The sequence below is a fragment of the Chionomys nivalis genome, chromosome 17 (assembly GCF_950005125.1).
Source record: "Chionomys nivalis chromosome 17, mChiNiv1.1, whole genome shotgun sequence".
Taxonomy (NCBI): Eukaryota; Metazoa; Chordata; class Mammalia; order Rodentia; family Cricetidae; genus Chionomys; species Chionomys nivalis.
The window spans coordinates 20,957,381-20,970,341 of record NC_080102.1 but is presented as its reverse complement, the minus strand read 5'-3'; the positions used below and the strand labels follow the sequence as shown (position 1 = coordinate 20,970,341).

Here is a 12,961-nt window from a genome sequence, read left to right as displayed (position 1 = left end):
CTTTTGATTTACAAATAATGTCTCCTAGTCATTTCTCAGACAGTATGGCAGGATAAGAAGCAGTCCGAATGTCCAGGTATGACTTGTCAAACCACGAACTCTGCCCTGATACAAGCTTGCAAGAATACTCAGAAGTTTGATATTGAAAAGTGTGCCTCAAAAGAGGATGCTATTCTATTTCAGATTAGTAGGCTATGCAGTTTTAGTGACAGAAAAAGACTGAGTTGCTAATAAATCCTGAAAAGTGTTTGAAAGTCAATGAGAAGCCTGAGAAACCTGCAGAGCAGGAAGGAAACTAGAGCACACGAGGAAACTGCATTCCTCCTGTGCCAGGGATGGACTCAACCCATGACACAGTCAGTTTAGAAGGGTCATGGTGTAAGAACAAGGAAAGTCACATATACTGTGACCTAGAAAGCTTCCCGTGGGAGACAGTCTTGGGGGAACATGGGGATTAAGATCCTAGGTATTGCAGACAACTGTGCCTTCTGCTGGCTGGGCCCATGGTGTAGATAAGAAAGTGTGTAATTGGGATCAGCGCTGTTTCTCTTGCCAACACTCAGGTTTTCTGCCCCAAAGGGACTCCCAGTAGAGCTGGAGCACTGAGCCTCTAGCTGGGCAGGGCTTGTGGGAGTGAGACTCGGATGGCTGTACTGACCCCACTATCTGCATGCAACTTTGGATCCACCAGAACCACATTGGACTCCTGAACTACTGGCTCCTTTTACTGGATAATGGAGAGGTCAAGACCGCCTCTTCCAAAGGGACTTTAGCAGGCTGAAGTGAGTGACTACACATGCTTTGAAGATGGATAGTCCAAATTTAGACTTCCCTTCTTGCTTTAAGATTGTGGTGGTGGCTATTGTCACCATTACCTATCAGATCTATTGGAATATAAGTCCAACTCAGAAAATAATTATTTATCTGAATACCATTTTTGATGGGAAAAGAGGTAATGTAAAAAAAAAATGTTACTTGATAAATAGAAGGTATGGGTTGTGGAGCCAGGCCCAAATTTCAGAGCTAGGACAAATTATCAAACTTCAAACCTGGATCAAAATATCAGTCTTCCTTGCTTCTGTGTTTGTATACATGCACACACAAACACACATACACACACAACTTTAAGGCCTTTTTTTTTTTTTCAAGACAGCATCTCACTCTGTAGTTCTAGTTGGTTGGTCAGAAACTCTCTATGGTTGCCCTCCAACCCACAGAGATCCATCTACCCCTGCTTTTGAAGTACTGAATAACGGTACTTTTGAAGTAAACTGGGTAGCTCTTCAAGTTTATACTTTGTGGAAAGTGTCCTCCTCCCTTGAAAGCCCCAACCCAAGGCACCATTCTTTGCTGACAGTTTCTCACACACAGAGAAAAGACATTCCAAGGTGAACAATGGACATGAGAGAAATTGGTTCTGGTATCTGTGATCCGAAAAGACCCTTAATTAGTACCAGGCCGATTCTTGTCTTCTGACTGGCTGCAGCTTCACCGGCCCTCTAGACGGCTGTTGTGGGCTGCACTGTGTTCTCCACATGTTCAACTTCTAATCCAGCTGGGAGTGTGACCTGAGAGAGGAGTAGATCTACAGACACCTTAAAGCTTTGGGTTCAATGGACCCTAGGTCAGGTACTGGTGTTCTCATAAGAAGGGAGAAATTTAGTCAAAGAGAAGGAAAGACACACAAAGTGGTGCATGTGTAAGCTAGGCACTGCCAAGGTTTCCCAACATCCCCCAGACCCTAAAAAAAGGTTAAGGACCAACCAGGACCTTCCCAAAGTCTTCATTTAATATTTAGGACTTCTAGAAGTCTGAGGAATACCTTTCTGCTGTTTTAAGCTCCCGAGTATGTTGTAACTTGATACAGCAGCCTCAGGAAAGTTTGCCAGCAGTTAGCACTGGTCCCACCATGTGTGCTGACTTCAGATGAGTCAGGGCTCCATTGCTCTCTAAGTAGCTCTTTCCTGAAACCTTTGTGAAGGGACAGGAGGAGGCATCAGTCTGTCCTAACTTGAGCCCTGTGCACTGCCTGGCTATTCAGCATAGCACAGGGAAGAGCAAGTAGGAGTCCTCATAGAAGGATGTAGTGGGAATTTTATTTCTGGTTCACCTTTCCTTCTGGGTGGGGTCACCTGGCATATGCTTGCACACCTAACAGAAACCCTAGCAATCGCTGATTTCACCTGGCTCCTTACACAGCAGGTTCTCTATGAAAACAGGAAGAGGAACGGACACTGTGCAGAAAAAAAACAAACATGTCTGCCATTTTCTTTGAATTCCAATCTTGATTGTTTTTCTCTGGGTAATCTAGGGAATGATGTGGTCCTCACGAGATAAGGGTATATTTTAAGTCAAGTGTGATGTGTGTCATACTTGATAGTTCTAGAAATTGGGCAGGAGGATCTGAGGAGAGATATTGGAAACCAGAGAGGAAGAAATGAATAGCTTTAAAATTGGAGAAAGGACAAAAGTTATTAGAAAAAAAATCTCAACATGCAGGGCCTTCAGTTCTGTCTCAAGGCACCAGGTTAGAGCACCAGGGAACGAAACACAGCTTAGAGAACCTCATGTAATGGGCGTGAGTCCGCCCCTCCCTGTCTCAACTCTCCATTAGCTATCACCACTCAGAAGAAGCATACAGCTTCAACAAGAGATTTCTCGACAGTAGGGAGTGCAGAACGAAACTTTCCTCCGTTGTGCCCATGGGAGCTGCGGTGTCTAAGGGCTGAAATAACAGCCTTCTTCTCATTTTCTTCTCAGTGGAGAGTCCTGAAATAGGAAGCCGTGGCCAGCTAGGAGATACACTGTCAGTTTCCTGGTGGAGGAGGTTTTGTGGAGAACCATAAGGGCCCACCGAGAAGGAGTATGCCTAACATGAGTTCCTTCCCAAGTCTTATCTCCACTCTGCCCCCCCTAGTGAAGTCTACAGAGCAGCAAGGACTGCCAGCCTCTCTGGAACCTTCCAAAGTAATAAAGGAGGATTTATTCTTTGGGTGAGAGTGGCCACATGGCTGGTGACTTAGCACTCTCAATGAGGGCTGCATCTCAGGTCTAGCATGTTCTCACACCTTGCTCTAGTCAGGACATATTCTTTGTAGCCAGCATGAAAGGCAAGGGCTCATTCCTCATTCTGCAGCATGCTGAAACTCTTTCCTGGGTCCAGCTTACTAGGGAAGGACCCTATGAAAGACCAGAGAAACCATGGTCTCTCTAGAGGAAACCTGTCCAGGAGCAGGGGCCTGTCAATCTCACAGTCAGTGGACACAAACTAATGACTGGAAGTATTGACAAAGAACCATAATAAATATTTTATGTTTGTCACCCAACACACGCACATGAACTCACACATACAAACATGATGAGACAAGCACAAAAATATAAAAATTTTTCAAAATTAATGTTTATTTTATTCATTTTGATTCATTGGGCTCTCAGCCTTTGCTGATTTCATAGACCCTAGAGTGTGAACAGTTTGAGAGATTGTAGAAGTCAAACTCCCTTGTCATCTGTGAGATAAAGGATTCTTTCTTTGCTGGAAAGGCAGTGGGAATTGAGAGAAAGAGACAGGAAATGCAGACATCCCCTTCCTGCTATTCCCAAAGGGAAAGAAATTCTCACTGAAGGAGCCACGGGAATGTGAGGGGGAAAGCACAGGGTGACTGTGACCCCCAAACTTGCACACAATACTTTAAACAATTGAGGATAATTTCTGGATACCAAAATGGGTTTATGTATTCCTGGGTTTTGTTTTGTTTCCTGCTCTTTTTAAAATAGGATCTGGCTCACAGTGTAGCCCAGGCAGGCCTAGAATAAAACACTCTCTTACATTTAAAAAAAAAAAAATGGTCATTTTTATTGAGTCTAAAATACTGGGGGTGTGTGTTTTTTTTTTAATCTGAAGAAGAGAAGATTTTACTGTTATTATCAGTTTGGCTCGATACTTGCGCATTATTATTGAGTAGCATTATTGCTGAATCCTCCTTGTCCCCATGCCAAGCAACTGAATCTCTGCCCCTACTTTCCAGGAAGGGCAAACAAAGTGCAAGGTCGGCCCCGCAGATTAATTCGCCGCTGCAGGTGCTCCCTGCAGACACTCCAGCTGGACTGAGGGCCCAGCCATGTCTCCACTGGCAGCTGGGCTGCTGCTCTGGGGTAAGATGTCCTGGGGCCTGGAACCTCTGGGGCGGGTGTGGTATGGACGGAAACTCACAGACTCTGTTCCTACAGGTTTCACTCTGGGACCAGCCACTGCTGTGTTCGTCTGTAAGTTCAGCGATAGGGCCTGGGAATGGGGGCCTATGGCTACTTGGAAACCCGTTTCCTAGCAGCAGCAAGTTAACCGTGGCTCTTTTCTACTCCAGATACATCCAATGAAGCTACCCTATGGGCAGACCCTCAGTCCCTGCTGCAACCCTGGGCCAACCTGACACTCACGTGTCAGACTGAATTCCCTACCAAGGACTTCCAGCTGATTATGAATGGATGGCGTCTAGATCAAGTCCACCTTGATAAATACGTCAGGTCACACCGGTTCCAGCTGGGGGCAATTACAAGCAGCAACAGGGGCCTCTACCGCTGCCGATATGGCGTGGAGCCCCCCACTAGTAAACTGACTGAGCTGAACAGATGGACAATGCTAAGCAATCCTGTTGAGGTGACAGGGACAGGTAAGCAGGGCCGTAATGGGGTCAGGAGGCAGCGGAGGGAAGTAGATGGAAAAGCTCCCATCTGGGTCACCTGCTAGCTCTTAGCCTCAGTTTGCTCATCTGCCAAGTGGGAATGTTTATGCTGTCCCCAGAGGCTTGTGAACAATGACTCTCATAGAGTGCTGGGGACCAGCCTGACACAGAGGAGTGTTTGGCTCCCTGTCTCTTTATCTGAACCCCACACCCACACCCCCTGCTGCTCCTGCCCCCCTTCTATTTTTTGAGTCTGGACTCCCATACTCTGACTTTCTCGGAAGAGAGACTGAAGCACTCACCAACTCTGCCCTCCCACTTCGCAGAGCCCTTGCCCCGACCCTGGCTTTCTGCCGAGCCAGTGCCCTGGATCACCCCTTTCCTGGGCACATACCTGCTGTGTCAAGCTGCACTGCGGGGCGTCACTTTCCTGCTGAGGTTGGAAGGAGATGATAGCTTCCTGAAGGTGACTACAGCCCAAGACATGGAAAAGGCCTGGTTTATAGTCCGCAAACCTGGCAACTACAGCTGCAGCTACCGAACTCATGCAGAGGGTGTCCCCTCTGAGCCCAGTGCTTCTATGACCATCAAAGAGTATGGTGAGTGTTGAACCCCAACAGTGAAAAGCCAGCATAAGACTGAGTGCGTGGTGTCCAGAGATAAGCTGGCTCCCCCTGAGCTGTCACTAGAAGACAGAGGTTCGGGGACCCTCCAAACCAGGGTGTCCTGCCCTTCTGCTCAGTGATCTTCCCTGCCTTACAGCCACACCACCTCCGCCCATTCTGTACTTTATGGGAAATTACCCAGCGGTCCAGCGTCGGAGCACACATGAGACCCTGGCCTGCAAAGCTCCTCGAAATGCAGCTGAATTCCAATTCAGGCGGGGTGAGAAGGTGCTAAACATTCATGGGGTGAGCCCTCTCCGAGACCTCAGACTCTACTACCTGAACTTGACCGAGCTGGAGGACCAAGGCCCTTTTACCTGCCGCTACCGTCTACACAGAAAGTTGGACACTTGGTCTGAAGACAGTGAACCCATAGAACTCATGTGGACTGACGGTGAGTCTTGTAGCCTGAATTAAAGAAAACAAAACAAAAACGAAACAAAACAGAGACAGATATTGAGGTTCAACCTGAAGATCAGAAAAGCAAAACAACCAAGCCACTAAAGAGCTCTTTAAGAAATCTTCAGACTGAAAGAGAATGAGTTCCTGTTTCATTCCACCTTACATTCCTCCCTAGTACTGGGATTAAAGGTGTAAGCCACCACCACCTAGATCTGTTGCTGAATTGATCTTGTGTAGCTTAGGGTGGCCTTGAACTCACAGAGTCTGCCTTTGTCTCCCAAATGCTGGGATTAAAGGTGTGAAACACCACTGCCTGGCCTCTAGTGGCTTAGTTTTACCCTCTGACCTTCAGGCAAGCTTTATTTATAAACCATATATAAAATATCACTATAGAGCTTCTCAGTGGGACTGCAGACAAGAGTGGGCTGAAAAGTCAAAGGTGGTGATCAGAAGCAAGCAGGGTGGGGACCCCCAAAGCAGAACCTCCAAATCTTAACATATTACCTACTCAGCCACCATTGCCCAAGCTTTAAATAGAACAATTAATACAGCAACCTTGAGCCCAGCAAAGAACTGGATCACCAGAGAAGTCTGGCACAGAGTTTAGTGGACCACTACACGTCAGGATATCCTAGCAGGGATGAGGTGGGCTGGCTGTGTGCCCAGAGCTTGTCAAGGCTGAGATATTGAGAGGGTGATGCAGTATTAAGCAGTGTTGTTTTGGTGCCCCACAAAAGCAAGCAAGAGAGAGAACAGGGAGGGCACTTTAAACAGAAGGCTGAGTTAGCATAGGTTAGCATAGACTGGAACTGGACGGCGCTTGTCATGCCTTCAGGCTGGGCCAACGTGTCTAATCCTCCACAGAGACACTGCCGGCACCCACGCTCACAGCAGAGCCATCAAGTCAGAACCTTGAACCTGGCTCGACCGTGCATCTTCGATGTACTGCACCCAAGGCTGGCCTCCGCTTTGGCCTCCAACGCCAGGGTGACTCCGAGGAGCCTCTGCTCCAGATGCTGAAAACATCTGGTACCGAAGCTGTCTTTGAGCTGCACAATATCTCAACAATAGACTCTGGCAACTACAGTTGTACCTACATGGAACGGGAAGCCCCCTTCTCAGGGTCCGCTCCCAGTGAACTCCTGGAGCTCCATGTGAAAGGTGAGCTGAGCATGGCCGGAAGGGTGGAGGGTTCAATGTGGTCCTAACTTAGCACCAGAGTTCCTGGGTTGTAATCCTGTCAACGGTCATCCTTCCTGGGTTATGAGTTAATGAGGTATTAGACTTTGAGAACCTTGAAGTGGCCTCCCACAGGTGAGGTGTAAAACCCTGGTTTGTTCTCTGTGCCCTGAGGTGGAAGGCATCGCGTAGAACCATGTTCAATGATGTTAGGATCCAAAGTATTCATGTTCAGACGCACTCTCCCGTGCTTCAGATTCCCTGGAGTGCGTGTATGCAAGTCCATTCACATCACTGATTGCCTTGCGATAACGTGCCCATTTACACAGGAGAGGCCCGGGCATTACCCATCCTTCAGTTTCCTCACTAAGGTCTCAGTAGGTCAGAGTTCACTCACAAAAGACTACACAAAGGCATCAGCCCCACTCAGACCTTTGAACCGTGCTTCTGCTACAAGCACTTTTGTGAAAGATCTCTTCACTACTCCAACACTTTGGGCATCTGAAAAAGTCATGGGACAGACCAAGGGCCTGGTGGATCTCATAGACATTGTGATTTGAGGGTCCCGACACCTAGATGAGATGTAGATTTTCCGGCACCAGTGCTTACAGCGGCGCAAGGCAGGAGAGGGAGCTGCCTGCCTCAGAGCGGACCGTGCAAAGGAGCAGATCCGACATAAGGCCTGGCAGAAGTTTGTAAAACCTCCTTGCCATCCTCCCTGACAGGGCCACCACCCCGGCCAAAGCTTGAAGCTCTGTGGACGGGCGTTGTACCTCTGGGCCACGAAGCCCACTTTCGCTGCCACGGACACGTGCCCAAGGTCAACATGGAGCTGGTACGTGAGGGTTTCCGCACACCCTTCTGGATGAATCAAGCGATGACAAGTACCTCAGCAGAACTGAAGCTGCCCTTTGTGGGTCCCCAACACACAGGCAACTACAGCTGCCGCTATACAGCCTTGTCACCCTTCACCTTTGAGTCAGGAATCAGCGACCCTGTGGAGGTTATAGTAGAAGGTAAGGCTTTCAGGACTGTGGTAATGCTTTGCCTCTTGATATTGCAAGGGCTGTACACTGGTTAATTGCTTAATTAAGTGCAGTGTGCAAAGGTCCTGTGGCAATTTGAAGAGGCAGTGCATCCACTTTTTTTGTCTAGGTATCTGACGTGGCTGCAGACACAGGAAACAATGGTACCCTTGGAAAGGGTTGAAGACAGGAAGAACTCCTGTTCTTCCTGATGTAAGATGCCTCTCCTTCAATCTCCCTGGACTTAATAAAAGTCAAACAAGATTTTATTTAAAGTGTGTCATCCACTTGTGTGTCCAGCGTGGCTTCAGGTGGGGAGCAGGCTGCTGATTGAGACCTGAGACCTTGCGTCCTTAAAGAGGGTAGGCTGAGAGTTGGATTCCAAGGACAGAAGGGTGAAGGCCTGGTGCTGTTACCCCATTTCTCAAGATCCCTTTCTTCTGCCCTTCTTTCTGGATACCTCTTAGCTCCTTGGCATTTCTCCCTCCTTCTACCAGGCATGCGTGCAGCCTGGAGCGCTGGCCATGCCTGTTTTAGCTTGGAAGAGTCTGCCCCCACTCTAGCAGTCGGTTAGAAAACGCCACATTAAAGAGTTCTGTTTGGACGCTCACCTTCCTGGACCTAGATAGAAGGACCTTGGTCTTCCCGCAGGGTAGAGAATTTGGACTGCTCTCCAGTATCGAGAGGGAGGGGGAATGGAGTGGGGGGGGGAGGAGAAGAGGAGTGGCGATAGGGGGAGGGGAGTGGGGGAGGGGGCAATATTTGGGAGGAGGGTGAGGGAAATGGGAAACAACGGGGAGCAGGTGGAAATTTTAATTAAAAAAGAATAAAAATACAAAAAAAAAAGAGTTCTGCCTGTGTTTTTCTTGTTTTACGAATAAGCGCTGATGGGTGTCATCGGAGTGTGTCCAAATCAATGCATTATCTGAAGTGACTCAGCTAGAACAATCCAAAACAACAAAACATCTTCAGAGCCCAGCCAATCTTTTGTTCCCTTCAAGCCTCACTGGAGCCTGAGACTAAAACCTGAAGGGCTGATCCCTGAAGCAGAAGTGGCCCTCAGCTCGAAACTACCCTGCCCCCTGCCTTGTACACGAGCAGTCCCTTGCTGCTTGTCCCCAGGATAACTCAGAGACACTCCATGCCTCCCTGGGACCCCTGCTCCTTCAGTCCTTTGTTGAGAGGGTCCTTCCTTCTCCTTCACTGCTCACATGCATACTAAAATACTGACCCATGCTTCAAAGCTGAAGGATCCTCCCATTATTTATTTTTCTCCAACAATCTCTAATTGGAAGTTCAGCAGCATAATCCAGAAGTCAGTTTGGTTCATGGAGACAGCAAAAATGAACAACACAAGGTCCCTGTTCTTAAACAATATTCAGTCTAAGGCTGGACGAATGGTTTAGCGAGTAAAAGCTCTTAACCTACAAGCAAGACCACCTCAGTTGACACCCGGAGACCATAATGAAATGGATAACTAAGAAGGATGTAGTTGGTGGCAGGCATCTGTAATCCCAGTGTTCACACAGTGAGATGGAAGGGAGACAGGAGAATAGAAGACTTCCAGGCTTGGAGTTCAGAGTGATCTAAAGGAAGAGACATCCTGTCTCGACATGAGAGGTTGAGAGCATAAAATCCCCACAGCCGTTTTCTGATCTGTTGGGACACAATCATGTACACACCTGTGCCCACATTAACACATCTAATAATAAATCAATAGTTTAGTTATGTGCAGTAAGATGCACTCATAGCCAGAGATGCAGTGCAAGAATTCTAGTGAGCGCACAGTGCTGGGCATAGACCTCCATCTTGAACTCCTTGAGAACATCATAATAGGTCACACAGGCTCTCTGGGGTTGTTGGCCCCTGACATAGCCTGAGATGTGAAGGAGAAGACAGGAATTCTAGGAGATAGCAACCATTTCACCTAATATCATTATTCCCAGTTTAGAGATGAGCAAACACTGAGTGAGTGTCCCCAAATGCTGAGTTAACAAGCAGCAGGGCTGTTTCCTATCCCAGTGTATAGCAGCCTAAGGCAGTCTCTAACTCATTAACTCAGCCTGGCTTTAACTTATCCTGGGAATCCAGGCACAAAGGATCCAGGGGGATGACCTTTTTGTTTTTGTCTTGAGACAGACATCACTATACAGCCCAAGCTAGCTTTGAACTCCTGATCTTCCTAATCCTCCTGCCTCAGCATCCAAACCATGGGAATGCAGTCATATGTCACTGTGCTCAGTCTTACTGTGAAGACAAAAGAACCAGAAGGAACAGAGCAGAACAGGTATGGGATGTTCTACACAGGGCCAAACCCTAAGCACAGAGGTTTCTGCTGGAAACCGGTTAGTGTGGGATTTGGGAAACACCCTGATGGGATAGGCTTTACCTTAAAGCAGGGGTGCCATGGTGTTCAGGGAGAGCATGTGTGAGATAGGAGATGAGCATGGATGATTTGAAAGTGGAACATACTGGAGATGACTTCTGAACTGTTTGGTCAGTAGGGAAGTGTTCCTTGAAAACATAATGTGGGTCTTCACTGTTCTTCTATATAATGATTACAGCTTGATCTACATATTATGGCGATGTAATAAAGGTCAAATTAAGTAATAAACAAATGAGAGAGTACCAAATCCATTTACTGGTATACCACATGAGCTGAGTTCTCATGAACTTCTTCTATGCCTTGCAAAGATTTTCCTCAGTCCAAAGGAGGTAGCTCTGGTCCATTCATTTCCTCAGCCACAGAGCAGGAAAGAGTCTGAGACCCTTCTCCATAGAACAGGAGAGATTCTAGTAAGAACGCTGCCAGGGAGTGGCTTCAGATAGATCCTCAGGGCACGGAGCTCTGCTTGTTAGAGACAAAATAGAAGGAATAGAGTCCGTCCTTAGGAATAACCAAGGGAACAAGGATCCACCCATCCCCTGAGGGAAAGAACAGTTAATTGTATCATTAATAATACTTAGCATAGTCCCAGTGTTCTCTCAAACTAATTAATTCTCTTCCAAATCCTGGAAAACAAATGACTGGGTGTGTCAGAGAAGAGCTCTATTTCTGAATTCGGGATGTGAAGAAGCGCGGTCTCCACAATGTCTGATGGAGAGAAAAGCTGTATCACTGCTTCCTAGAGCCAAGTCACCCAGGGGGAAAAAAAAAAAAAAACATTAAGCCCTGGTGGGTATTCCGCCCTTTATCAACTTTTATTTACTTCAAATGAGTACAATTACCCAAGGAAATAACAACACAAGAAATCCACTTTGTCATTTTCATTCTAACAATGTGTCACAAGGGACAGCACCAGGAAGTCCTGGGATTAATTATGCCCTTATGATGATTGAAATTGGTTTTATCTCTTTCCCTGGAACTTAGGATCAAGCCCTTGTGCCATGATTTGAGTCACAGTTAGCTGATCAACTCCACAGTCCTCTACTTGGTGTGTTTTGCCAACTAAAATCTCAGGATGGTAATAAAACACACCATTTCTTTGCCTATGTAGCAGGGGATTGTCATCCATGAACCTTTAGAAGGGACGAACCAAGTTACAGAATAAAGGCAAATGCTCAGAGCTCCACACGGAAGAACCATGATCAACTGTTAGACCTTAGGAATTGCCTGCCAAACATTTATTTTTGTTGCTACTCCCTAACTGTAATTTTGGTCGTGAGTGGTGTCTCACTTCCTAGGAACATCCAGAAATAAGTGTTTTTTTGGTGCCCACAACCCACAAGTTGAGAATTGTTGGTTTAGAAAGCTAGTGAGATGCAGCAACACCAATGAGATGGTCGATAGAGTAAAATGTCATCCTTTAGGCACGGCATGGACACTGCTGGCTTGAAATAAAAGCCAGTGTGATGACAGGTAAGATAATCTCAAAAAAATCACATTTCCAGGCCTATTAATATTCTGTTGTAGGACAGAGGGCAGGACCCAGCAGACTCTCTCACCAGAGAGTCCATCCATGATTCTCCTGCTCCCTGAGCATGCCCAGTGCTAGAGTTAGAGACGATGGGTGGTGGATTTGGAACTCTAGTGAAAGTGCACCTTCGGTGAGTTGTCACCAGTACCAGCATGGAGTTTCCCAAAGACGCAGTTCTCGTTAAGTCACCCATGTACCTATAAGCATCCCTCACCCATAAAAATAACCCCATATACTCATTGGTTCAGGAACTAGATTTGGATGGAGACATGCCTGAGGTTTGCTGGTGTCCAATCTGAAGGAAGTGGGTATTTCTGTGTATCTTCCCTGGAAGTCACACAACTGTTGCTCAAGTTCACACGGGATATACAGATTCTGTACAGTCAAGGAAAGCGAAGTGCATGAGGAACCTGACCATGGTTCCCTGAGGAGCTGGGAACTTCAAGTTGACAGTGACTCCTGCCATTACAAATAGCCTAGTAGCAACACACACAAATGTAGAGATGCATATAATACACAAGGAGGGCCCCAGGGATAAATAAAGATTAAGGAAATAAGAGACTTCATTTGCCTTGCAGGATGGTGACAGAGTGGGTATCTTCTTCTAAGATCTCTCTCGTGTGGTGGTATTTCAGTTGGTCTAGATTGAAACTTCAGATGCCAAACCATGGAGTGTATCCCAGAGAGATGTGGGACATTATCAGGCTTCTTTCTGTGTAGGTGACCTGGTACCTAGACTAGCTTCAGGGCAACCTGACTCTAGAATGCTCTATTCAAAAAGTGATCTCAGAAGTTCCGCCTCCTGCTATAGAAGTAGGCATGACACTGTCAAGAGGGTTTCACAACCTCCTCTCTGAAATACAGAAAACATTCTGACATAAACTTTGGAAGAGTGTAACCCTCTCACAAATCCTGGTGGGAAGAGGCACGTCTTTTGAGAAGGCACAGCCATGCTCCTAACACAGACTGCCAGTCACGTGTCACACATTTCTCTAAGGAATAGAATTGACCTCTGTCTCTTTAATGGAAAATGTCCTCTGCAGAGATCCCCAAACATAGTGGCACCGTATGACAACAATCTTCCTATGACACCC

General features: G+C 46.9%; 1 protein-coding gene across 1 annotated transcript in view; it reads left to right on the top strand.

The window, feature by feature from the left end:
* Positions 1-4,118: 4,118 nt before the first annotated feature.
* Positions 4,119-12,961, top strand: part of A1bg (alpha-1-B glycoprotein) — a 95,720-nt gene continuing 86,877 nt past the window's right edge. Inside the window, exons 1-8 of the mRNA XM_057792194.1 lie at positions 4,119-4,152; positions 4,228-4,263; positions 4,362-4,667; positions 5,006-5,278; positions 5,442-5,738; positions 6,611-6,907; positions 7,651-7,941; positions 11,940-11,997. Of these exons, the coding sequence (XP_057648177.1) occupies positions 4,119-4,152; positions 4,228-4,263; positions 4,362-4,667; positions 5,006-5,278; positions 5,442-5,738; positions 6,611-6,907; positions 7,651-7,941; positions 11,940-11,997 (1,592 nt within the window). The remainder of the gene's footprint in view (positions 4,153-4,227; positions 4,264-4,361; positions 4,668-5,005; positions 5,279-5,441; positions 5,739-6,610; positions 6,908-7,650; positions 7,942-11,939; positions 11,998-12,961) is intronic.